Source organism: Pezoporus occidentalis, unplaced genomic scaffold (assembly GCF_034315485.1).
Source record: "Pezoporus occidentalis ecotype Australia unplaced genomic scaffold, CSIRO_AGI_Poc_V1 ctg261, whole genome shotgun sequence".
NCBI lineage: Eukaryota > Metazoa > Chordata > Aves > Psittaciformes > Psittacidae > Pezoporus > Pezoporus occidentalis.
The window spans coordinates 342366-369286 of record NW_026914513.1 but is presented as its reverse complement, the minus strand read 5'-3'; the positions used below and the strand labels follow the sequence as shown (position 1 = coordinate 369286).

The 26921-nt window shown below is 42.4% G+C and overlaps 1 protein-coding gene across 2 annotated transcripts in view; it reads left to right on the top strand.

Moving 5' to 3' along the window:
- The first annotated feature begins 254 nt into the window (after positions 1 to 254).
- SRPX (sushi repeat containing protein X-linked) overlaps positions 255 to 26921 on the top strand; it is a 39131-nt gene continuing 12464 nt past the window's right edge. The window contains exons 1-4 of one of the 2 annotated variants that reach the window (XM_062624094.1): positions 256 to 471; positions 18965 to 19024; positions 25229 to 25420; positions 26013 to 26189. In XM_062624094.1, coding sequence (XP_062480078.1) covers positions 402 to 471; positions 18965 to 19024; positions 25229 to 25420; positions 26013 to 26189 — 499 coding nt within the window. In that variant the 5' untranslated portion in view covers positions 256 to 401. Of the gene's footprint in view, positions 472 to 18964; positions 19025 to 25228; positions 25421 to 26012; positions 26190 to 26921 lie in introns of both variants that reach the window. The other variant, XM_062624095.1, reaches the window with a different exon arrangement.

Here is a 26921-nt window from a genome sequence, read left to right as displayed (position 1 = left end):
CAAACTGCTGAGGGTCCGGGCTTCCCGCAGAACCCTCCAGGCCTGTGCAGGCAGCCACTGCCGCCCGGGGGTCCCATATGCTGCCGGAGGCGGCAGCGGGGAGACCACGGCCTTGTCCCACCATCGCGGCCCCGCTCCTGAGGAACTTCAGCGTCAGTAAGGGCGAGAGGGGGCAGCCGAAACTGGCTCCTTCCCTCCAAACCTCAGAGGCTCCCAAACGCCCAAGCCCCTTCCCAGGCCCGGCCGGCCGGGATTAGAGGCGGGGCGAGACGTCAGAAGGAGCAGGGCGCGGCGTTAGAAGGAGCTCGGGAGCCCGCTGGAAGCATGTCGGCGTAGCGGTCCCGCTCCGCGTGCCCTTTTGCTGCGCAGCCCCCAGCCGGGAAGGGCCGCCGCCGCGCAGCATGGGGAGCTGCTGGCTGCGCCTGGCCGCGCTGCTTGCCCTGGGTGTCCGTCCCAGCCAGGAGTACCAGGGTAAGAAGTGGAAGGAGGGAAGGGGGCTGCGGGACAGCGGCCGGGAGGCGAGGAGAGCGCGGAGCGTTTCCTCACGGCGGGCAGGGGAGCTCTGCCCGCCTGCGGCTCGGCCCGCGGGACGGCGGGGCAGCGGCCCAGTGACCCAGCAGCCCGGACGGGCGGCCGGCAGAGGAACCGCGGGGCTAGGGTGTCCTCGCTGCTCACTCGCTCCCTGCCCGGAGCGCATTGTGTCTTCCCTCCTCCGCCTTGTCCTTCCCCGGGCTTGTCCCGGGACGGCTGCCGGTTCAGGTGAAGCCTTATCCTCGATTTAGAGTCGCGATTAAAGTTTGTATTGTCTGTTTTGGGTTTAAACATGCGGGGTGCAGGTTGGTGCAGCCCGTCGCATTGTCACTCGGGGCATCCCATTGGCATCTCCGTGCATTTACCCTGGCAAGCCTATACAGCCAAGGGAGCAGGTGCCCTCTCGAGATTGCTTAAGGAGGATAGAGACTGTGTGGCCCTTATTCATAAAGGGGTAGCAAGTATATGTCTGATCTACCAGCCAGAGCTCTGGCACTTTGCCGTGGGTTCCACTCTAACAGTTATTTTTCCCAGCACTGCACCAGCTACTAAAAAGGAGAAAAGTAACTGTTACAGCTTAACCCAGGACACACTTAGAAGGTTTTGCTCAGTTTTTCCTGCCCGTGGTGACTAATCTCAATTTTCAGAGTGAAAACTGGAAAGTGAACCTGGCTGGGTTCTTACGCTTCTAGTAATTAAAAAAAAAGAAGTGTATGCTGTTTCACTTCTAATTATTTGCAGTTGCTCCAGTGAAATCTGAAATAAGCTCAAATTTAGGTCCATTTCTATGCAAAAGGAGATCCACATGTAGGGTCTGCCTTTTTAAAGCAGCTGTCTTGTCAGATCAAGAGCTGCTGACTTGGCAAGCATTGAAGCAAAGCCAGTGTAAACTGGCATGCTGCGGTGATTTTACAGGTGTAGGCAATGAAAGCCTGTGGTCAGAGCAGAGCCTTCAGGGTGAGTGGGTATTACTTCACACTGAGGTGCATTACTGTGGGTCAACAGTGAAAAGAGGCAACAAACAGGTGAGAAAAGTGGCTAATAACAGTTCACAGCAGTGCATGCAGAGAGCTGCTGTTGATAGGTGATACCTGTTCTTTGTATCCAGGAGCTATCCTTGCTTAATACATAGCTCTGCCCATGAAGGGGCATAAAATGGCATAATGATGGCATTTGTGAGTTGAAGTTAGCTTGCCATAGTTTTGTTGGCATGATTCAAATGCCTCCTCTCCAACACAGGGGATGCTGGAACACAAGCTTATGCTGTTTCTTTACAGAAAATGAAGGTACTGGACACATCAATTGCTAAATCAACAAAGACAACAGAGGTTTCTGTCCTGGCATTTCTCTGAGGACTATTGCACTGCCAAACTATCTTTATTTTCTTAGGAAGATTACTGAATGCTTTACTTTGTGATTCATGTGAATGTTAGTCTTCAGTCACTCTGCAGAGGATGCTAATATCCGGTCCTTCCCTTTGTTCCTAAAAGGCCAAATGTAACTTCTCCAATCTCAAAATAACTAATTTTTGCATGTAACCTTCAAGTTGGCTGACTCGTTTGAAAGTCCAATTTTTCCTCTTATGCTCAGAGGCTTCAAAGAGCTTAAATCATTAGCAGCTGTACTGGTAAACCCTAATACGAAGTTAAGGTTTATGTGAAATTTCTTTACTTGTTTTTTTAATAAGAGAAAATGGGGTATTTTTTTTAAATCCTTGCTCGCAATCTGAAGTCTTGTGAGACTGTAAATAGATATTTGCTTTAATGGTACTGTGTTGGTGTGTAACTGTGCACATGAAGTACAGAATGCCATTAAGTAAACTAAAAAAACTTAAAAAAAGTATCTATAGGATGCATGTGTATGTGTCCCTCTTGAATACAGGTCATACATGCACATACATCAGTGAGCTCTTACCAGGAAGTTTACGCTTTATAAGAGCCCTGCTGACCATCCAGTACTACTGGGTGAAGGTACAGCTGTACATAAATACGTATATGTAGAAATCACTTGTTTGGTGTTTTGAGTACGTGCAGATGTAATCAAGTGGCAGTGCACACTGCAAGACTGTTGTAGTCATGTCTTTGCACTCTTGGTAGACAGATGAAAGAAAAAGTTAATCTATGATAAGATTAATGGAAGGTGGTTATACTGCATTAGAACCACGCACTGGAATGGTATATTGGTGTGAAGGGACCATGAACCTTGAGAAAGATGCTATTAAAATCACTTGAAGTCCATGTAATATTATAGAATTACTTTCAAAAGCTGTATGAGATTTAATTCAATGAAAACCATGTACATGTGTGGCATGTTTTTGACATATGTATGTGGATACAGGAACGTGCTGTAAAGACACAAATGATGAATCATGTATGAAAATATACAGATATGTAAAAATACTTTATTTTTTAGGTAGCAATGCAACAGTCTTAACTCTTGAGCCCTGTACTGTCCTGCCATATGTAAGACTAGGTGGTATGAGGGTCCTACGAGCATCTCTGCTGGGAGAAACTAATTCCAAGGGGTGGGTCCCCAACCCACTAGTGTGATTGTTTGGAGTGGAGAGCAATGAAGAGACAAATACCAACACTCCCAGCCCTCCCTGCCTCCACTCCCATCATGCTACTAATGTTTTGTCCAGAAAGTGTATCAGTAATCTAACACTTCATGAAACTGTAAGGTATATTATATTGTAATACAGACTGTAATTTAATATTGTCAAGCTTTGCATATTTCATGGTACTTCTCTCAGACTTCTGCAAGTACAAATGTGTTTTTTTTTCCCTAACTGGAGATAACAAATCACATGTTCCTTGAAATACTTGGCTAATAGGCATTCACTTAAATTTTTTTAGTGCAGTAAATGAACAGCTCGGCATACAGGACATGGGTGTCTGGCCAGCACTTCTCTGCCACTGTTTCTAACTATTGATTATATTTAAAGGCCATTGTTAAGGTTGTTCAAACTGAAAATTTATGCTGCAGTACCTTGAAGGAGGCTCCAAATTATAGGTTTTTCTGGAACTATTCTGATCTTTTCTGTAACTTGAAATAGCCATGTAAGAGCTCTGCCAGAATTTGAAGCCACTTCAACTTGTCATTTGGCGTATCTTTAGATGAAGAGAGAAAAGATTTTTATATGTCTTGAGAGACCAGTGGAAATAAATTAGATTTCCCCAAGTTAATACATATGAGAAGCTCTGCTTTGCCAGTATTTTCCTTTGGTTTGCCTGAACAATCTTGACAAGATTTCGTTGTGCTTGAGGAAATAAAATGGTGCCTTGCCATGCAGAAAGAGTAGTTACATGGAGAGTAAGGCTGTCAAGTGCAACAACAGGATGATAAGAAGCCATCATCTGATCACCCACCATTATCTTAACTGGTGTTGCTTTACCAGTTTAAGCCCAGCCAGTAACTTAGAATGATGCAGCCACTTGCTCACTTTCCCCCATCTTTTTCTCTCCACGTCCCCCCCCCCCTTGAAGAAATGGGAAGGAGAATTGAAAGAAACACTAGTGATGCACAATACAATTGCTTGCCAACTGATACCCAGTCTGAGAAGTGATCTCTGTCTTCTGGGTAACTCCCCTCAGTTTTTATACTGGGCATGACATGCTGTGGTATGGAATACCCCTTTGGCTACTTTGGGTCAGGTGTCCTGTCTCTGCTTCCTCCTGGCTTCTTGTGCCCTCCCTCACTGGCAGAGCATGAGACTGAAAAGTCCTTGATCAGAGTAAGCAAGGCATAGCAACAACTAAAAACATCAACACTGTTCTCAGACTGAAGGTGAAAACACAGTACTGCACCAGCTACTAAGGAGAAAAATAAGTGTTAGAGCTGAACCCAGGACAGGCAGCTGCAGGGATTTCCTGTGAAAGAAATATCTAAAGTTAAATCCCCCTCTTCAGCTCTGTGAAGGCGAGGGGGAATGTGTTATCATGGCAGCACATTCAGAGCCGCTACCAGCATGCCGAAGTGACTGTGTTTAAACACCTTGGCGCTGGACTCCTGTTAAAATGAAATTTTTCTGCTAAAAGGCTTATCTGAGAATAAAGTGTGGCTCAAGGGTTTTTGCTTGTTTCCCAAACAGAAGTTACCGGACTGGCTGTGCTGCAGGTCCTCGGTGTGGCTGGCTGGCCTTCATCACCAACTTCTGATTTTCATTTTTAGCACTATTTTTGTGCTTTCTTCTCTAGCACTTAGCAGATGCTGCTTCACATTCCTTCATATCCTTCTCAACAGCATCTTTTTGTGTTGTTTTTGGGAGTCACGCCTTTCCCTTTAGACAACTGTTGCCTGGTTTTGTCGATCAGGGTGGATTCTTTGTTCTCTCCTTGTCTGTCCTGGGCTTCCTCCTACCCATCCCTGCTGCCTGACTCCTGGCATGCAAGACCTTGGGCAGGATCCCTCACCTGGGTCCCCGTTTGTGCAGGTGCTAACAGGCCAAATCAGAATGTGGCTCACATAAATGTACCTAGGATGTCTTCCTTTCTCCTCTTGCGCTATTTGGTATGAAAAAAAGCACTGAGGATGGGACACATTTTATTGCTATGGATATTTTGCTGCTGCTGGCCTTCTGTGTGTCTTCACTGCTCTAGATCTGTCTGTCCAATGTTAGGTCAGTAGCTTGGAGGGCTGCTGTTTCCTCCCAGCAGTGTGCAAGGCAAATTACAGGCTGGGAGAGGGAAACACCCCCAGCCATGCAGGAATGCAGATCCTCTGCCAGCCTGTGCAGCTCCAGCTGGGTGCAGTTGGGTGTTCTTGGCAAAGGGTTTTGCAGTTTGAGCAGATACAGTTTATGTAACTTCGCACTTTTTGCTTGCTGAAGGAAAATGTGTCTTCATCTGAGGACAGAGGGCATCAGTGGGGTTTAGGTTAGCTGTTCTGAGAGACCAAGTTTTGTCTGATGCATAGACCTCAGAAACAAAGGAGAGTGCTTGAAATGAAAAGGATAAGGGGTAATGGGTTCAAACTTAAACAGGGGAGATTTAAGTTGGATACAAGGAAGAAATTCTTTGTTGTGAGTGTGGTGAGGCACTGGAACAAGTTTCCCAGAGAAGCTGTGGCTGCCCTATCCCTGGCAGTGTTCAAGGCCAGGTTGGACTGGACTTGGAGGAAGCCGGCCAGTGTGAGGTGTCCCTGCCCATAGTGGGGGTTTGGAACTACGTGATCTTAAGGTCCTTTCCAGCCCCTAACCATTCTATGATTTGTGTTCTGGGTTGTTCTTGTGAGGCACTAAGCAGGTCACTGTGAGCTATCTTTAAGGTGGGAGGAACCCACCCAAAACATGCAGGATGCAGATTGTAAAGAATCTTGATGACATTAATTGATTTAGAACCAATGAACAAATATCTACAGATGTATATATATGTCCTTGATTTGTTTAGTCTTTGAATTGTGATGTGCAGCTGTCATTCACTGACTCATAGAAGAAACTTCTGCAGCTTTGCAGGAAGATGTGTACCATCAAATTTTATGTTGCTGCTGTCATTTGCTCCGGATCTTCCAGTGGATATATGTCTGTGAGAATACTCCACATATGCAGTTTTGATGATTTAGAAGCTTGTGTTTTAAGGAAAGTTTGTTTTGAAGATTGAGATTACTGTGCTGGTGTTACAGAATGAAACTCCTTTTTTCCAGTCATGTAAATTTTAAAGTTTGCCACAACCGAGCAGATAGGTTTTCTTACAGTTTGAGCAGTGTGAATGAAGATGTCTGATTTTATTCCTCCCTACTTCTTGCCCTCTTCTTGTTCATTTCAGGAAATGCTGTAGCCATTTAGAGTCCTGGATTTAGACATGTTGTACATATATCCACTAAGAATAGCACTGCAGTTTGAAAGCAGTCATGTATTCAGGCTTCTCCAGCAGTGCCTTGTCATGCTGCATGGTTTACCCAACGCCTACACTTAACCACTGTGGGCTGGCAACACGAGTCACTTTGCAAAGCCTGTCTCTTTTTAGGTTGTACCATGAGAGTTTTAACTTGCTAGGGTCGGTGGTCCATCCTGGTGTCCCTTAGAGGTGTTGCATTAGGTTTGCTGACACTGACTGGCCAGAGAGGGAGAGATACTGCTTCTAACTCCTGCCTCAGGGTTATAAGCCTATGCCAATTGAGCTTTTATTTAGATTTGTCAACTTTAGGGCAATGAACTTAATTACTTGATTCAAACCTGCCTGTCTTGAGCCCATCCATTGTGGCTCTTTAGTTATAATGTGTCAGTCATAAGTAAAACAGGCTGAAATTAATATGCCTCTATCCAGCTGTTCTTGAAGATTAAAACCATGTTGACTCACCGACATTCACTGTTCTTAAGCTGCCCACAGGCGGATACCAGAAACAATACGCCTGGCACTGAGTTGCAGTGGCAGTGAAATGTTAAAATAAAAACCCCAACTCAACAAATAGTAAAAAGGTCTTTCCCATACTTTACTTGCCTGGAGACTGAAAACATTCATATAAGGACTATTATTTCTATTGTATGTGCAATGCATCATATGGAGTAAAATTGCATGGGTGTGCTTAGTTTAGCCACAGGTTGCTCTTGGGTCTCTTTAACGCTGAAAAGGGGTGACCTGTGCTGGTGGTCATACCTGCATGCTCTTCTGGCTAGTCTTGCCATTGCCTTTTTTGCTGCTTCAGTTACAGCTTCTGGCTGTGTTTCCATTTTGGTAGGTATCAGGAACCCCATTTTATGTTTCTCATTGGTGCTTGACGTTTGTTGTAATACGATAGGAAATACGTGTCTGGAAGAAAAGAGAGATGACTGCAACTGTAAATTTGCTTTGAGTTTAAGGAAATTTCCAGTCAAATGCATCACATCCTGAGTGATTCTATAATAAGGGAAGGCAACAAATCAGTGCAAAGGAATTAAAAAGAAGTCCTCCATCAGAGTTACAAAAGATTTCCCTATTTATAAACCATTCACAAGGAGAATGGGGTTTGGTTTATTTGCAGTTCATGAATGTTGTCTCTAAAGCACAACCCTGGTCTCTTTACTCTTCTGCCTTTAACAAACCTATTCTTTCTTGCACACAGACAATAAGGCAGGGAAGAGAAAAAAATCATTTTGTAGTACTTGACACATGAGAATAAGTTCATGTATTATTATCAGTCTTTGTGGTGTAGAGTCTGATGGGTTTCAGGGTTCCAGTTCACAGGAATCCCTCTTCAAAATGTTCTCTTTTTCTTGGATGAGATCACCATGCTAAATGGGACTGCCAAATAGCAACAGAAGTGCTTAAAGGCAACACATGACTAAGACTTTGCATAGATTAGTTGTTGTGCAATTTAAGTAAACATCAACTGAAAAGTCCTTGACACCAATATTGTTCATGAAATTACAGGCTCTTTTCCTTATTGCCCTGCTCCTAAGCCCTTGTGAGAGCTGATGCAGCAATTAATATTTAGGATTATATTTCCTCAAACAGCTCTTTTAAAACAGTCCTGTTTAATTCCTAGTTACTTTTAGTTTCCATTGTGGAAGGAGCAGTGAGAAGTCTCTGCCATCGCAGTGAGATACTATGTGTGTGTGAGCAGGGGAGGAGGAAGGCTTGGTAGGCTCCATAGTATACAGCAGCTTACAAGTTCATAGACAGTTGCATTTCTCTTGGGCTTTTAGTTGTCAGCCACCTGTGATGAGAGTGCTCAAACCCTATAACAAGTTCCTGAAAGTTTCTGAAGGCTGGAGCAAGCTTCACATCAGGGAGATGGCTGATAGACTGGTGCTGCTAACAGCTTCTTGCCAAGGCTTGTGAAGGGATGGTTGAAACAACCTGTAATAAAACTGCTTTTTCCCAGAAAACCATTTCTGTTCTTGGAGCAAGCTGGGTGAGGGATTTGGAACCAGGGAGCTTACTGTCAGGTCTTGCTGGAGATTGCCCTTGGCCTGATTTCTTCCTGGCAAATGTTGACTTGTCTTGGGCTGCTATTGAACTGGTGCCTTTGCAAATAAGAGATGCTGAAGAGCCTGTCTGCTGCAGAGGGGCAGAGTTGTATGACTGTAGCTGCCATGTACAGTTTCTGTAGCCCTTTGCCTTCTACTAGGAGTTTGTGCTCAATGTAACATCCCCTTTTTCTTTGATGTAAGAAGGCTGGTACTAGACTCTCTCTCTCTCTATATATATATATAAACACAGGGGGAGTTACATTGATTATCTTTTGCACACAAGACACACCATACTGTTGAACTGACTGCACTGTGTGTGTCTAATTTTGCATATTAGTAAAATTTCATAAGAAAGAAGGGAAACTTTAAATCATGAAGAGAAATTGGCAAAACTAAAGCAGGTTTTTAGATAGGCAATTGTGTGGATCCTTTGGTTACTATTCGGCCTATCTGCAGTGGAAATTCATGTCAAATCTTTCACTATTTTCAATGACATGGGACCATATTTGGAAATGGAAGTTGAGAGCACTGAATCAAGGAACCTGAGCATTTGATTTTATGTTTGTGTCTGGGTCATCCAAATCATTAAGTTTGGCTTGCTTTTTCTGAGAACCTCTAGTTGCCATCCTCAGGACGTTTATGAAACTTGAGCAATTTTTCAATACTAAACTGCCTTTGTGGACAACTAAAACTCACACAACTGGCTATTAAAGGATTATATCCTAATTACGTTAAGTCGGTAACTTGAAGCTGTCTACCAGCTTGCTTGCTGGAGCTGGTCATTCCTGCCAGATGTTGTTCATCAGTGCTAGGCATCAGCCTCCTTTTAAAGAAGGAAACTCGGGTAACAGCTGCACCAAATACTTCATGACTTCCTATTTCCCTACTTAGCCCTGCTGCTTCCCCCAGCACACACTGTCCTGATGTCAGGAGGCTGGGGCTTGACCTGCTGCTGCATTTCCAGGAGCTGAAGGAGACAAGGCATCGTCCTTCCTGCTGAGGACCATAGTGCTGGCCCCAGGCTCTCAGTGTCTCTGCTCCTGGCCTCACAGAATGGGAGGGGTAGGAAAGAAAAAAAGGGGTGATGTTGGATATGTGGTAATGATTTGGGGCAGGTCGGAGGAGGATAGGATAGGGGTGTCTGGTCACCATATTTGTTGCCCTGCACTAGCTGGGGGTGCAATTCTTGTTTCTGCTTCCCTGGGTCGCTTGCTACCTGGCTGAGCAGTGGGGTGGAGCTGGCACTGGGCTATCAAAGGAGAGGGAGAAGCCCACAGTATTTACAGCAAGGACTAGGAAAATTGTTTCCATACTGTCTTCAACCTTGTAGCTTCTGAAAAAGCTACAGGTTGGCCATGTATGTGATCCTCTTATTTGCAAAAAGATTTCTTTTAAGGTCCTATTTTAGGTGCTCCATTCACCTCTGCAGTTTCTGGTAATGGCAGTGGATTATCAGCACCCTTTTCCCTCTCCTGAAGGAGCAGGGTGAAATTGTAGAAATGTGGCTTCAGTGTGTTTGAGTATTAATTTTGTTTAAGTTATTACATTGGTATTGACAGGTTTCTGTTTGCCTTAAACCAGCAGTTAGGATTCCAGAGACAGGGAGTTTTGTGTTCATTTCTTTCTACTTACTTAGTAGTTTGGGGTATTTGAAGTTTCTGCGCATTGTCTTTGGCAGTATGGTGTTAAATAACTTTTTAATATAAAGGTAATTCTCACAAATCATGTAATTTCAGCAGATATAATTTAAAAGAATCATCAAAAGATCAAAGTCTATCGTATCAAAAGCCATCAATACAGGATAATTTTTGTAATACTTTTGTGAACTTTGTGATGCACATGTACCATCAGTGAAACTGAAGCATCTAAGCCAATATCCCTACAAATGTCCCTGGTAGCCACTCTTTCAGAAGTTTGCCACTCTTTCAGAAGTTTACCCTCTTGTCAAGTGTTCCTTTAAAATCTAATTAGCATTATTTTATGCTGGCTGTATCAAAAGACGTTTTGAATCTACCGTAGGATATGATTAACATGTATTATTCTAAACAAAATGAGCAAGGCAATTCTCATCATTTGGTTTATGCAACTTCTGTGCTTTGGGCTGCATATATAAAATTATGTTTGTTTTGAGGCTGTTTATATACTATTTTCAGAAATAAATTCCTATCTCTTGAGCCTTGACAGCAGATGTTTACTTTTTCCTCTAATTGATTAGTTTGCTATTAAATTTCAAGTTCCTCTGCACCTCTTTGTCTTTTCTCGTCTGTTTTTTTTCTGTTCTGTTCAAGTTCCACCTGTTTTCCTGTTATCTTTGCTTTTGACCTGCTGACTGCCCTACGTGGCCCTGAGTTGTTGCTTCAGCTCTTCCTCCCTAGTGTAATGCCTGCTTTTTCTCCTTTATGCTACCCTTGCAGAGCACTGATAAAGCATGAGTAGTCCTGGGGTCTTTAGAAGTCTCTAGCTGACTTCGAGGAATGGCCTCCGGTATTAATACCAACAGCCCTTAATGCCCTCATCCTTTTGCAGGTGTCATGGATAAAATAACAGATTTTGTAGAGCTGGGGCTTTTCAAACTAGTGTTTATGCTTCTGGTTTCTCTAAAAGGAAGCTGCTCACATAGAAGTGAGATGTGAAATATGCTGTGATGGGCTTCTGGATGGCAGCTGTACTTATTCATGAGAAAATAGCTAGTGAGAAAATTCCAGCTGACAAGATGAAGCTGACCTGGGGAGAAGTCCTGCTGGAGCCACTTGGGGATAAGGAGCCACAAAGAAGAATTTGATCTTTTTAAGTGGTGAATTAAGCAGAGAAGTCAAGAAGAGTTGCACAGGTGAGAAGTCCTCAGTGGAGCTCACTGCCAGTATAAGGTTTACAGTAGTTGGGTGTTGCTTCTGACACTGTGTGACTCCACTTACTAGAAAGGGAGAGGAAATCGCAGTCAGTAGCTTCACATTTTCCCACTCCCCTTCTGTTTTCTAGCAATTTGTTGGAGAGTTTCCTATAGATTATGGGGAGTTCCTGATGCTGTTTTCAAGTGTTGGTTGTCTGATACATAAAGCAGGGATTATTTTTTTTTTCTTTCCTGAGGACTCTTTCTTTCAGTCTTTTCATAAAAACTGAACAATATTTTTTTAAGTGGATGAGCTTCAGAAATACTGTGTGAGTCAAGGATAAAGAGGGGAAAGCAGCGCATCTGGTGCTGTAGTATTAAAAGTGAGATACTAAAATGTGCCAGTTTCCAGTGTCAGCATCTAAAAAAAAAAAAAAAATTAGAAAAATTCTTCCATCTGTCACCAGTTCAGCACAGATCAGGATTAGTTTTCAGTCTCTTCCTTTGGAGAGCTATCCCACTGAAACTTGCCATTAAGGAGACTTCCAACTTAAATGTTCTTAATTAACCAGTTACAGTCGTTCTGCCTCTTTATAGTTACCAGTGGTAATACCTCTTTTCAGTCCCATATTGGCCTTCTGTTTTGCTGCCTTTTCAATCTGTTCCTAAAATATAGGCCTATATTAAAGACCCTAAAATATCGGGGGGGGGGGGGGGGGGGGGAGCATATTGAAGCGTGTTCACAGGAATTATTTCTCTGGATCTTAAAAGATAACAGTCTTACCTATAAGCAGTAGCATTTGTTTCCTCTTCAGAGTCCCAGTTTGCTTTTCCATCCTGTGGCCTTCTAATGCATCTAATGGTGCTCCTGCCCATAATGTACCCTGTCCTCTCATACTTTTCCCATTGAAGAAGCTTCTGAACCATCTCATTTCTGTAGAGCTTTACATGTGATTCAGGCTTGATTTGTTATAAAAAGCTTCATAAATTTCATGAGAAAAATCTGAAGAAACCCAGCTGTTTCTGCTTAGTGTAGAAAGTAGCAATGGCCTGCGAGAGCCCTTGGTGCTAGAAGAGTTTGTGCCACAGGTGGGGGCTTGTCCTCAGGACCTGCTGGCCTGATGGAGGTGTGCCCTGCCATCAGGGATGGAAACCACTATGGCATCAAATGTGTTTATCTCAGCAGGGTTTCATCCCAGTGCCTGAGGTAGTCTTCCACTCTTTCAGGTGGCCTGGAGGCAGACTACTTAGTGCGGCTGTTGCATGAGGGTGGCTGTACGTCTTATCCGTTTTCCTAGTGGGCTCCAGCCATCCCAGCTGTTAAGAAACTCTGATGAGACTAGCTATGCACAGCATAATGATGCTGTCAACAGACCTGTGTGGCTTTCTTTTGGCGAGGTGAAAGCTGTCAAGGTCCCTGCCAGCCCATCATTTCTTCATGACTCCAAATTCCCGTATCAGTTTGACTTTTAGGATGTGTAAGTATGATCCATCAGCAAAGCAGCTTTGGAAATACAGTGCCTCTAGGCACTGGTCATACTTATCTCCAGGGGTTCACAGAGTCTTCAAAGTCCTGACAGAAAAGGAGGGGTTGCTAGCAGGATGCAGATGGGCAATCCTTAGCTCAGGCTGCTAAACTGCTGTGGAGAAAAGGGCCAAACACGTGAGCAATAGAAGCGCTGTGAGGTGCTAGTCCAGAAAACAGAGGGTGGGTGGAGATGTGCTGTGAGGTTATAAAATAGCTGGAATTTCTTTAGCTGCCTGGATAGGCTGAGAAAGGCGGGGCTGTTCAGCCTGGAGAAGAGAAGGCTGTGTGGAGACCTCATAGCAGCCTTCCAGTATCTGAAGGGGGCCTATAAGGATGCTGGGAAGGGACTCTTCATTAGGGACTGTAGTGATAGGACAAGGGGCAAGAGGCTCGAACTTAAACAGGGAAAGTTCAGGTTAGATATATGAAACAAGTTCTTTACTGTGAAGATGGTGAGGCCCTGGAATGGGTTGCCTATGGAAGTGGTGAATGCTCCATCCCTGGCAATGTACAAGGCCAGGCTGGACAGTCTTGGGTGACATGGTTTAGGGTGAGGTGTCCCTGCCCATGGCAGGGGGGTTGGAACTAAATGATCTTAAGGTCCTTTCCAACCCTAACTATTGTATGATTTTTATGATTAGGTAGATTAGGCTACTGTAGTCCGTTTGACTGGTGACAAGACCGTGACTAATTGAGATGAGCTGGTGTCTGACAGGATGGGAAGCATCAGGTTTAGTTTAGGCAAGTATGGCTGGTGGACGATGTTTTGTGAGAGCAGCGAAGAAACCAGTAACGCTTACAGATGTTCAGACTGTGGGCAGTGTGTGGACAGCCTTTGCAGAGCCTTTTGTGATTTGTCAGGCATAGAGCACAAATTCTTCTGTATCAAGAACTGTCAACATTTTCAGTGCACAGCTGCTGTAAATAATGAAGGCTCGGCTTGCCTGATAAGCTTAACCTCTGGCTTAGCCAATGTGTATGCTCAGAATAGCAAATATATTATGCAGTATGCAGCTATAATAGCTGTGCTTTAGGTAGACATAATGTGGTGTGTTTATCCTCCTTAAATCTGTTGGTAGCTATGCACATTTTAGTGTTCATGACACTCTTCATCCTTCCTTTGGTAACAGTCTGTGATACTGTGATTGTTTCTGATCACAGAGATGCTGCCATTAGGGGTTTTTAGTATTATTTATTGACGAGTTCCTTAAGCACAAATCAAACTTTTTGCTCCTCATGGCTTGAACAAAGGAAGCATTTTTCTCCAACCTCCTCCCTGTTTGTCTTCTGCTGGCATAACTAGCTGCATTCCGAATACTCTGGGACTTCCTTTGTTCATCTGTCTTTTTGGGGTTTTAAGCTTGTTTTGCTGGATTTATTTACTGCAAGATCCTTACCACGTGGAGCCCTTTAAAAGGGAGGGCTGATGATCTTGGACCTTTTCCTGCCACCTTAAGAAAAATCACAGAAGTTAACTTCTTTCTCTTTCTCTGCACGTAGTTATTTGAACGTTAAATCTGGCATTGACACACCCCTCCAGCCCCCCTCCCACCCCCCCAAAAAACCCCACACTGAAATGGGGGGTCATGCTGAAAATCAGCATTTCCTGAGAGCACTGTTCAGATTTTCCCTTTGAGCCAACCTCTCAGCTTGACCTCGATAGCCCATCTACTTGATGAATCATCATGGTACCTTGTGGGTTGTTCAGCAATCAAGGGAATGTGGCCTGTGTGGGAAATAAGGAACAACAGAGGCCCTGACTGACATTTCTTTTGGAGATGTACCTATGTCAGCTCCTAAGTATATCTTCATTAGCCTGTTGAGTTGTGGGTTTTTTTTCCCCACAGAAATCAGCACTTTATTTCAATAACAGAGGCATTTTGTCCATATGTTTCCCTTTTTTCTTATCTTTTAAGTGAGTTTTCTGTTGAAAACCAGCCACATATATATATTTTGCAACTCTGAAATTGCATTTTAAGCAAAGTTTGATTAAATCCTTACTTCCCATTGAATCCCTCAAAATGTCACATCACAAGAGCAATCTAGAGCAAACTAGAATTTCCAGAGTTAGGATTTTGTAAATGCCTCATTTTCATTGAGTAGAAGGACACAATTTTCATGAAGGATACTATCTTTCACAGCTTCAAATGACTTGTATTTAAAAACATTTACCCAAAGCCTTTGGTCATTTTATGTGTGTATGGTGCAAACAGTATTTGAACACACTGCTCATCTTTACACTAAACACACAGGTATAGGAAAAGTGTTTGCAATAGAGAGAGGTATCTGGGGGCATCCTACAGCTGCACTGAGGTTCCTGGACTGTACGTGTGTGTTGGCAAAGGCGGTTTATAGTCTCTCGTTAAGTCTGCCAGCTTTTCCCTTGACTGCTGCTGTGTTACAGGACTTCTGCCTGGGTTGAGTCAGAGCCACTTGAACAACTTCCACTTTTATTGCTGGTCTGGAGAAGGGAAAAATAAACCAAAATCCATGGCAGAAAGTGTTTTGCTTTGAATTTTCTGTATCTAAGATATCTATATGTGTACATAAAAAGAAGCAGATTTGAATTGTACTTTACTGAGATTTCCAGGACTAAACAATAATTTACGTGTCCATGCAGTTTCCATCGCACCATTGATTTTTGGCAGCCACGCTCATGCAGTTTACTCTGACTACTTCTGGATATGCAATGTCATTGAAGTGAAAAGGATGCTTTATTCTAGGAGTAGTGCTTTCTTTGTCACACAGTATTTGCTAGCACATGAAGGGAGTTTTGATTTATTAGCTGACTTCTGTGTAAAGTAGTAGTTTTCCCAACATAGGTGATTAACCTGTTCCAGAACACCTTCATGGCTTGGTGGCACAGATGGCAAGAGAGAAGGGAAGAGATTATCTTTTGGAAAAAGAGCCTGGGCCCACATTTTCCTAATCAGATTCTTGATTTCTGTGTAATTGGATGTAATTGGACAATTTTATTTCACAAAGCATAAGCTACTGCTGACATGCAAACTTCAGTCACCTCTGACCTCTCTTGAACTTGCTGATTCTGAAGCTTTCTGTTCTGAATTTCAGTGGTGCTTTGATTATGACAACTTTGAAAGAATTATTCTTTGATGGAATCTTGTATGAGGCAGCTCTCTTAAAGCAAGTTAAAACTTGTGCTTTAAAACAAGGTGTATGGATCTTAATCAATACTGAGGCACAGTGAATTAATCTGTATATAGCCCTGAGGGGATCTACTTGGTACGGGATTACTTTCTGTGCCTGAAAGACCTTACACCTGCAAGGATTAGAATCACAACACTGGTGTGGAGCTTGTGGATGTGTATGGAAGATCAAATCTGTGCTGTTCATGTGTGTATTTCTATGAATACTGTGAGTAAATTTCCTGTAATGCACTGGCACAGGTTTAAGCTCATTTAACTCCCATTGTTTCCCTGTGCACAACATATGGTGTTATTACAACTTGGGTTTGTATATTTCTTTTTTTGCCCCACTTTGTTTTCCTTCCTTTTGGTTAATCTGTGGTATTTGCTGTGCAGCTGAAATCGAAAATTATAACTGTATTCTTAAGGTTTTTTGTTGTTTCCCATTTCCCAGGAATGTTCAAAAATTCAGAAATGCAGTGATCTTTTCTGAAACACACATTCAAGTAAATTAATAGAATCATAGAGCTGTTTAGGTTAGAAAAGACCCTTGAGATCATCAAGTCAAACCATTAACCTAGCACTGCCAAGTCAATCACTAAACCATGTCCCTGAGTGCCACATCTACGTGTCTTTTAAATACCTCCAGGGATGGTGGCTGCACCACTTCCCTGGGCAGCCTGTTCCAGCGCTTAACAACCCTTTCAATTAAGAATTTTTTCTTAACATCCAATCTAAACCTCACCTGGCACAACTTGAGGCCATTTCCTCTTGTGCTATCACTTGTTACTTAGGAGTAGACAGCAACACCCACCTCACTTCATCCTTCTTTTAGGTAGTAATAGAGAGTGATAAGGTCTCCCCTGAGCCTTCTTTTCTGATTTTTAAATGTTGAAGTCACTGCACACTAAAATGTGGACAATTAAGAGCGATAACACTGAGGAAGCAATATAACTCTCAAACTAATTAGCTGAGAGTGTCCCAGTTTCTGACAAAATAATTGATGCTTAGAGAGGTGTTCATTTGCATATCAAGGTCTTCACAAATCCATTGGGGATTACAGCTTGTTCTTTCTTTTATAATCAGAGTCCAAGTGCAATACAGTTCAATGTTCTTATGTTGAGAAATTTCTCAGATCTGTGTTTAGGCATCAAAAATTCAACCACAACAATAAATACAAAGACCCCAGAGAAATGGCTCTTAAATAATAGGAAGCCTGTGCTGTATGTGAAGCCCTCAGTTTCAGGGGAGAAGCTGTTTTGAAAGTTCACTTCATCAGATCCCAGCTCAAATCCTTCTGAAAACTGGTGGAAGGATTCCCAGTCATGGAAGAAAGCTTTGATTTGGGCCCGAGGTGGATTGTGGGGTTTTGCAGCTTTGGTACATGTGAACACAACTCTCTCCATTTGTGTTTTTTTTTCTTTCGCATGCAGGAGCCTGAAGGGTTCACATAGCTGCAGTATTGGTGAAAGAATTTGGTATGATGTAGAGTCCCTGCATGTGCTGCTTCCCTGCAGTTCCCAGAGGAGCTGCTGGGGGCTGCAGGACAGTCACAGGTTCTGGGCACTGGTGCCCAATGAGCAGCTAAGGCAGCAAGAAGGGTTGTGGGAGATGCAAAGTGTCTCCAAGTGGTCTGAACCCTCACAAGCAGTTCTGCAACTGATGCTATGGAGAGCATTGCTCTTCTATAGACAAACCTTAAGCACTAAAGTCACTTGGGTGGAACAGTCCATGGGCTGGGTTTCTCTCCAGGGTTTTCCTGAGGCTGGTAGAATAACATGTAGTTTCACTGGTTTCTGAGCAGTTTGTTTTGGGTTTTGTAAGTGGAATCTGTTGATGGATGCTGACAGTAAATTCTGAGGATACAAATGTTGTTTTGGTAGCTCTTTTATCTTTTTGCTAAATCATCCAGCTATTAAGAGCTCTAAGGTTTAATTTCTGCAGAAAATGTATGTTTTGCACATCAAATTATAATTACTAGCTTATTGAGGAGCATGCGTTATTTAATTTAACCTAACTTTAAGCAGTAGCTTGTATAGGCCATGGTCTCAGACATCAACAAATGGTGATGAACTATCCCTGTATTTGTAACTTGAGATGCTGTAAGTGAAAATCTCCTGTAGCACAGTGCTGAGCCTTCTCAGTACCTGCCTATTGCATGCAAGGCTTTTGGAAAGATTTATCAGAGTATAAATACTCACATCTTCTATGAGTCTTTCTTCTTGGAGAAGACATGTAGAAGTTAGAATGGACTTCACACTCTGAAGCTGCTGATTTTAAATAAGTGTTGCTTAAGGATATTTTCAAGACTTTCTTGCCGACTGCTGTATTTTACTGATCAATTACTTCAGTGGTGGTGCTCCAAATTATTTCTGTTTCTTACAAAGTAGTTTCTACCTTTATTTGAAGCATTTAACTGTTGCACAGGATTTTAAAAGTACGGAACTATACTATCTCTTTGTTTTGAACAACCCAGAAAACCGCTTGATACCAACCTGTGGTTTTTTTATTTGAGTGTAACTTGTGTTTGCAGGTAATGTACCTCAGTGTTTTGTTCTTAGTATGCAGATCATACAGGTTATAAAAGAGGGTTCTTGACTTACACACATTTTACTTCTGCTGTTTGGCCTGATGGCTGTTGACAGTCACTGACACTATGGAACCACTTTATAGTGAAATCTTTGATGTGCTCCTTCACCTGCACCTCTGTCTCTCTGCTTGATAGATCAACTTTATGGTAGATGGTGTTTCCTAACAGGGGAGCTGTGATTTGACGTGCGCAATGTGGCATTGCACAATATTGCTCCAGGAACAGTGAGAGAAATTTACTATTTCACTTGATTATCAAATCAATTTGCTCCTTCCAAATTCACTATAAATTGGTTCTGCTATGAATCTGAGCTTCAGAGAAGCCCGTGCTGATGGCATTGCATAGATTATTGCATCCTAATCTTGCATGCCTTTTTGCAAAGCTTTCTTTAATTCTTAATTTATATTTCCTTTCTTGCTGCATTTTTTTTTTTCTCTATTTTGTATTTTAGGATCGGGATATTCACCCCTTGAAGATGATGAAGATGTGTATGCACGCAATAGATATAAAGGTGAATGCTTTGCTTATGTGCTAAAGAGGATTAGTTGATTGCTGAGAGAAAGCTTCATTCTTTTTCTTTTCATGGATTATAAAATCCTGGTCCAGCTCCATGATTTATTTTTTATTTTATTTTATTTTTTTTAACAATGGAAATTAGATCAAGTACTGATCACCACTCTCACGTACCTGAGTAAGTAACTTTTGCACTGCCTTTGCTTTTTGGAGATCAGGTTGTTAAATCATGAAAATCTGTGAAGAGTTTCTCTTTCTTCTTCATACATCCTAACAAAGCCATCAATGATAAGCTAACTTAAAACCTGCGCTTACTGATGGTAATGTGTAGAAGTACAAGAGAACTTGATTTTCATGACTTCTTATTTTTGCCCATAAAATTGTTTGCATTTCAGGTTAGCCTGCTACCTGAAATGCTAAGTGAAATGTGTTTAATGAATGAAAGTGTACCTTCCAAAACCAAATTATGTAGCTGGATGAGTAAGTGAGTGGACTGGTGCGTTTATAAAGCAAATTCAGGTTTTATTCCCTAATCTGTAAGATTTTGCAGTTCAGCACAATTGAAAAGTTGGTTTGTTTTGTTGTTTGGTTGGGTGGGGTTTTTGCCACTACCAGTAAATCTTCCATCTACTATGTCTGCTTTCTTAAAACATCTGCTTTTGTCTTAATCTTCTCTTTTATTTTCATTATTATGTACTTTTCTCTGCCACAGTCCCTCAGGACCCTGGACAATAAAGAAATTTAGCATTTAATTTGTCACTTTAAATGGTAACCGTGTTTCTTTTTAGTAAACTAGTCTGTGGACGTGCTAAAATTGCAATGTAATCATTTTGAGTAATTGAAAATACTGGGCATTGGTGTCTTGTATATTGTTCACTCTCTGAAAAGAACTGATGGGCCTTACAAGAGGTAAGTCATAAAGTAATTCAGACATTTATGAACAACAAAGAGGAAAGCACAGCTGTTATGGCTAAGTTGCTGTTTTCATTAAGTGCCTTATTTTCCTCCCAGTGAAATACTTCAGTGTAAAATTTTGCTTTCAAACACATGCAGAAATATTTGTCTAAAGCTTTATTTCGGTGAGCTCATTTCTTGTTGCCTTTTAATATCTAACCCTCTGCAGACACATACAAAAAGAATTCCGGAGATAGTGAAGGTAAATCAATGCCAATTCATGCCAGGGCAGGCAAGTAGTTAAAATGCAGATTCTGTATAAATTCCCTTTATATGGTGATACAAACTGGATTATACTCATGTCAGCCAAAATGTCACCAGGGTTAAGTGAAACATAATGACTCATTCAAGCAGATATTAAAAACTGCCCTGAGTTTGGAAGCTCTACTGCCAAATGTTGACGATCAGACAATGTGAATCTATGAGTATAAAGCATTGAAGCAGAAAAGGCTCTCTTTTCATTAGCATACTTATTTAAGCCGGTATTGGGGGGAAGGAGGCAGAAAGAGACAAAGCAAGGAAAAAGTAGCTATGTTCAGAGCTTCTCCTTATATGAGCATTCCAGCATTTTGGATATGGCCCATTGCTTAGCAAATAAAACTTCCCAGTAAGAAATTACTAAATGTTTTTTAACTGATGTAAGCAGCATTGGTTTTTCTTTGCACACATAGTCACTAAACAGTGCAAGTGAGAACACAAATTCATCCTCTTTGGCATCTGCAAACAAAACATTGCAGTTTATGGGGGTGGAGGAATCGACCTCCTACCAAACCCTTTTGTCTTCATGTGGATGTTTTTCAACTTGCTTTGCTTTCCAGAGAAACATTGCTGAGACTTTCTGTGCCCACAGCACTTCTTAGGTTTTTTCCTTCCTTGCTGGTGAGCCCTCAGCTCTGTTGGCTGGTGTACAAGCAAGCAACAGTATAGCCAGGCACTTGCCATGCTACATTAAGGAACTGCTCAGCAGAGGCTGTTGTTTAAACAGAGCAGATGGGCTGGGGGAGATGATGCTTTAGAAAATGCTTTCTTTCCACCTACTTGGCATGGCTGTATCAGACCACATTCGATGAGGAAGTGCTTCACTTACAACAACCTTCCAGTACCTAAAAGGGGCATACAAGAAATCTGGAGAAACTTTTTGTAAGAGCAAGTAGTGATAGGACAAGGGGGAATGGTTTTAAACTGAAAAAGGGCAGATTTACATTAGATATTAGGAAGAAATTCTTTACTATGAATGTGGTGAGGCACTGGAACAGGCTTCCTAGGGAAGCTGTGGCTGCCCCACCTTGGGAAGCATTGAAGGCCAGGCTGGATGGGGCTCTGAGAAACCTGGTCTAGTGGATGGGGTCCCTGGCTGTTGGGAGGTTGGAAATATGTGGTCTTTAAGGCCCCTTCCAACCCAAACAGTTCTGTGATTCTATGAAACACAGCAGTTCCTGCGTTCATCGCTGTTCTGGTGCCACTGCTGTGATGATCCTCATTCCTAATACAGTTTTCTCAAATACTGTAATGACCAAAGGGTAGCTTTACCTATAAAGGGAACATTGTTGCTTCAACCATTTCTGCTTGCTCCCTGTTTTCCAGTGGTTTCAAACACAGGATTGAGTCAGGCTATTGTATAGCTGAGGAACAGTGCAAACTTTCAATAAAAACCAACTGCATAGGTCCTGGTACCTAAAAACTCAAATTTCAGTTAAGTGAACAGAGCCAAACACAGATGGTGAAGCCCCAGAAGCTGTGCCTGGGAAACTTGTAGCTTTACTTATTCCCAATGCCTTCAGGAATACAGGTGATCTTGTCTTGAGGCAGGGAATGGTTTGTGTGACCTCTCAGATTCCCACCCAGCTCTAATATTCCATAAATACTCCATGCATCTCCTTAGCCTTTGAAAACCAGTATGTGCCTTCACTTCAGAATAAACAAGCTTCGATCTAAAACTTCGTTGTATTGTTTGATGTGCTTTCAGGCACGTAAGCTTTTCAAGTTGCTTGGGTTTGGCTTTGTTTTTTGTTTTTTTTTCAGTGATATCACTTGCTCTAAGTCCAGATACTTGCCCCTTTATAAACCCTGCCTCACCCACTCTCTTTTAATCACATTCAGTTCTAGAGGAAGCACAATAATGTTTTAGGTCAAACAGGTGTTCTTCCTAAGCTCTTTAACTTATCTCCATCCAAAAGAATGTCTGGTTTTGCTTTTTCTTTCTTATAGTATCATTTGGTCCAGTAAAAGATGTTTTACCCCTCTCTAGGAGCCTTGCTTTGTTTCTCGCTATAGACCACCATAGCTGCAACAATACTACAGGAAGGGCCATGTGACTGTCCTGCATCTGGGGGCAACTAGAAGCCACTTGCACATCACTCTAAAGGGTTTTCATGTATTGGTGAAATACAGTAAGCATGTTGCAGTACAATAAGGCTGCTTCCGAAAGGGATTAGTCTAGAGGAGTATCTAGTCAAAAGCTTGACATTTAGTCTCTGATTTTAGTCTTCAGATGTTATTTGTGTTAATTCAAGACCAGCACAGAAAAATGAAGGTGCAAAATGTAGTTTTCATTGGGAAAGTGTGAATATGTCCTAGAGTTCACTGAGTATAAATCACCCATGTACGAGAAATAAAATAGGCTGTATTGATTTTTTTGTGTATTTATGTGCAGAGCTGATCCAAATTGTGTAGAAAAATGTATGTAACTACAGGAATTGAGAGCTAGAAGTGATCATCTTCCAACAATCCAGAAATTAAGTTTAAATCTCTGCTGTGACTTTGTAAGATGCAAGATATTTGTTTGCTGGGGTTTTTTTTTCCATTTTTCTTACAGACTTGGAAACTTTTGTCATGTACCTGCCGCATATCACATGTAGTCACACAGGATTCCAGGACCTGTCAACTTGCTCTTTTTATTCTGCAATCCCTCCCCCTCTCCCTGTCAATATGCCCTTTTCGAATCTTGGAGTTGATAAGGGGCAGGCTTTGTTGCTCCTTGTGTAGGAAACTCCTACTTAGAAGCTGCAGAAGAAGCAGAGCTTTCAGGATGCACCCCGTGGTCAAAGCTCAAGAAATATTTTTGAAGCTTCGGCTGGGAAGTCTCTGTGTGATACTGCACCTGTCAGTATCACAGTACGGGGTTAAATCCTCACAAGATGGTACCTGTGTCCTGAGTGTTTTAAAGTGTAGCATTGACAACCAGTTAAAGTTTCAGTTTTATGTACGTGTTTCCCTTTTTCCCCACGAGTTTGGTAGGAACATTAGCTGTGTAATCCCAGCCAAATTCCAGCTTTTCTCTGACTTGGCAGATTCATCCATGTAACTGTCCTGCATCCAGGGGCAACTGGAAGATGGTTCTTGTACTTCGGGCTCAATTTCCATGACATTAGGGAAAGCTAATCCTCCACCCATCTTTTGAGGTAGAAAGTTCAGTGCATGAAGTCCAGACTATTGAGGACATTAGAGCTGAATTTAAGATTCTGGAGCTTGGTAAAGCTCATATTCATGAGCTTTTCTGAATATATGCAAAGTATATAGTGTGCTTTTAAATGAACATAAACACTTTATGAAGGTTTTTGCAGTAGGAAGAGCAAGGGTTTGTGCTGTCAAATATATGCATCGTGCCAGCATGGGTGTTGCCCTTGGAGGCTACAAATTGCTATCAAAGGGAGAGGAATAAGGTCAGATCTTTCTCGGAGGCTCCTCACTTAGTCTGTTGGACACTTCCCTACAGATTTAGTCATGGCAATGGTATTGTGCCCATTTGGTGATAGAAGGCTATTTTGTTGGTGTTATAAAGAATGCCTGAATGTTTCAGTGTGGAACCTCAGAACTGCTGAGAAGTGAGGGAGCTGCTGTTAGTGCACAATTCCAAGTTACAGTTCAGGCTTAATCCTGCGTGCTAATTTGGAAAGTAACTTTTCAAAACTGAAGCTGTACTTAAACCCTGAATGGTTGTTCTTACACACAGAGGGCATGTATAGACATGTCATTTGGTAATACGCAAGCCACTTCTAACTGTGGGAGAGCTTGAAATAACACATTCAGCAAAAGCAGTATCCTTTACTGCACACGCTATTATGGAAGACTTTCTTTTTTTAAATGAGCAGTAAGAGAGCTAGATGTTGTAAAAATTACAACTACAGCTAGACCAAAGGTGTTCCTAATGCAAACTTTGGTTACCAAGTAGAAATTAGATGTATCCATTTAAAAGCAAAGAGGGGAAAAAGGTCTAGTTGTCATGAAACTGTCCACATGGTGGCACACTTACTCCATAGAATCATCGAATCTCAGCTTAGGGGTGGAAAGGACCTTAAGATCATAAAGTTCCAACCCCCTTGCTATGGGCAGGGACACCTCACACTAAACCATGTCACCCAAGGCTCTGTCCAACCCGGCCTTGAACACCGCCAGGGATGGAGCATTCACAGCTTCAATGGGCAACCTATTCCAGTGCCTCACCACCCTCACAGTAAAGAACTTCTTCCTTATATCCATAGCTTCCCCTGTTTAAGGTTTAACCTGTTACTCCTTGTCCTATCACTACAGTCCTAGTGAAGAGAGTCTCTCTCTAGTATCCTTGTAGTCCCCCTTCAGATACTGGAAGGCTGCTATGAGGTCTCCACGCAGCCTTCTCTTCTCCAGGCTGAACAGCCCCAACTTCCTCAGCCTGTCTTCATTCAGGAGGTGCTCCAGCCCCCTTATCCGTATGGCCCTGCTCTGGACTTGCTGCAACAGCTCCATGTACTTGTGTTGAGGACACCAGAACTGCACACAGTATTCCAATGAGGTCTCACGAGAACAGAGTAGAGGGGCAGGATCACTTCCTTCGACCTGCTGGTCACACTCCTTTTGATGCAGCCCAGGATACGGTTGGCTTTTTGGGCTGTAAGCGTGCACTGAAGCCGGCTCGTGTTCAGTTTCTCATTGGCCAACACTCCCAAGTCCTTCTCCACAGGGCTGCTCTGAATCTCTTCTCCATGGACAAAACAAGATAGGTCACCACACCCCACCACTATTAATGGCTACAGTCTTTAATGTTTGTAATATTTAGAGCTGCCAGACGTTGAAGGGCTGACCTTCTGGTGCATAAGGCTTAGCGCACCTTGCTGCTGTGTTACTTCCCCGCACTAAGGATTGGTGGCTTTTTAAATAAGACTTCTTTTTTTTTCCCATTTCTTTCTTCTTAAGGAAAGTGATTTTGTGTTCATGTCTGACCTTTCACATTTTGCAAAATACTATGTGTGGTTTTTCTTCTCTGTGCCAGAAACACCATGGTGCTCCCCTATTAAAGTGAAACATGGTTATGCAAACTGCAGGACACCTCAAGGGGAATATTATAAGAATGTACTGGGGACAAGATGTGATATTCGCTGTCAAAAAGGCTATGAACTGCATGGCCCTCAGCAGCTAATTTGTCAATCAAGCAAACGCTGGTCTGGGAAAGTGCTGTGCAAACGTAAGTAGCTATGAAATCTGCATGTGGTGCTTGCAGTGCAGGCAAAGGAAAATAAACTCTATTTGCCTTTGAAATGGTGATCTTCAGATTGTTACTGGTATTTTAAACATTGACAGTATAATTGGTTATGCATACTGGTTTGCTGTTGAGGATCTTACTGTGGTACATTGCATGGCATCATGAGTGGTACAAATACTCTTGGCAGGTAGGGAATGTTTTATGAGTGTGGGATTTTGATTTGTGTGTTTTATGACAGAGCCATAAAGCTGCTTTAAAATATTGCTCGTTTTGGATTTTGAAAATTGACATTACTCGTATTGGCTGTCTAAATGGGCTCTCAAAACATTTTCAGAGAAGAATAGGTACTTGTCATCTTTTTCTTGTATAAATATAGTATTAGGCCCCTAATGTGTACATAAAGTTAAATTTGAAATGCAGCTAATAAGAACAGTCTGAAAAACCTCATGTGGCAAATTACATTCTCCCACATGACATTTACTAGCCGTGTCTTTATTTCGATGTAATATCCCACATTCACATTACTCTAAAGGGGAGATAACAGGTTTCTAGAAGTCCTTGTTTTCTGTTCCAGAAAAGCGCTGCCCCACACTGTCCATGCCCACCAATGGGGGCTTCAAGTGCTTAGATGGTGCCTACTTTGACTCGAGGTGTGAATACTACTGTTCACCAGGATACCAGCTGAAAGGTGACCGTATAGTAACGTGCATGGACAACAAAGTTTGGAGTGGCCGGCCAGCATCCTGTGTTGGTAAGTAGAATGATGGGATTTAATCCCAGAAAGTCAGCATCTTGAGGGTCCTGCTGGTGCCGAAGTCCTCCAAATAAATTCCAAAATGCTTTTTTTATCAGGCTCCTGGGGAGAAAAAGAAACTCTTGCTTTTGAGGAAGCAGAGGAAAGTTTCCAAGGGATACAGCATACTGTCTGCTACTTAATACTTTTAGTCCCAAGTGGCAGACTGACTTCCTTATACACAAGCTATCAGTCTAAGCATTATCACTTCAACAAAGATGAGGCTGGTGTCGTCAGTAAGGCACGGTCAGTGCCTTACAATGCTTGTAACAGCTTTCACTGACTTTCACTGATCTCCTGGGTGACTCCTGGGTTGGGAATCCGTAATTGCTGTGCTGCTGTTCTAGTATGTTCTCTGTGCTGGAGCCTGTCATGCTTTCTGTAGCTTCATGATAAAACAGGTTTGAAGCTAAACCCTTTGTCTGACGTGTTGCTTTTCTTTCTTGGGATCATGGTCCCCAAATATATCCAGGGAATACAAATGGATTGTAGCTACCAGCAGGATTACAGTGAGCTAAACTACATTTCAGCCTAGTTCACATTAGTTACATTGCATAGTAAGCTGTCTCCTGGGAACCTTGGCTGGAATAGGTTTTATATACATAAATGAAAAGCAAGATAAACAAATACTGAGATTTAACTGTCCTTACTACTAATGAGATTTCAACAGATAGATAGTGAAGTCTCATC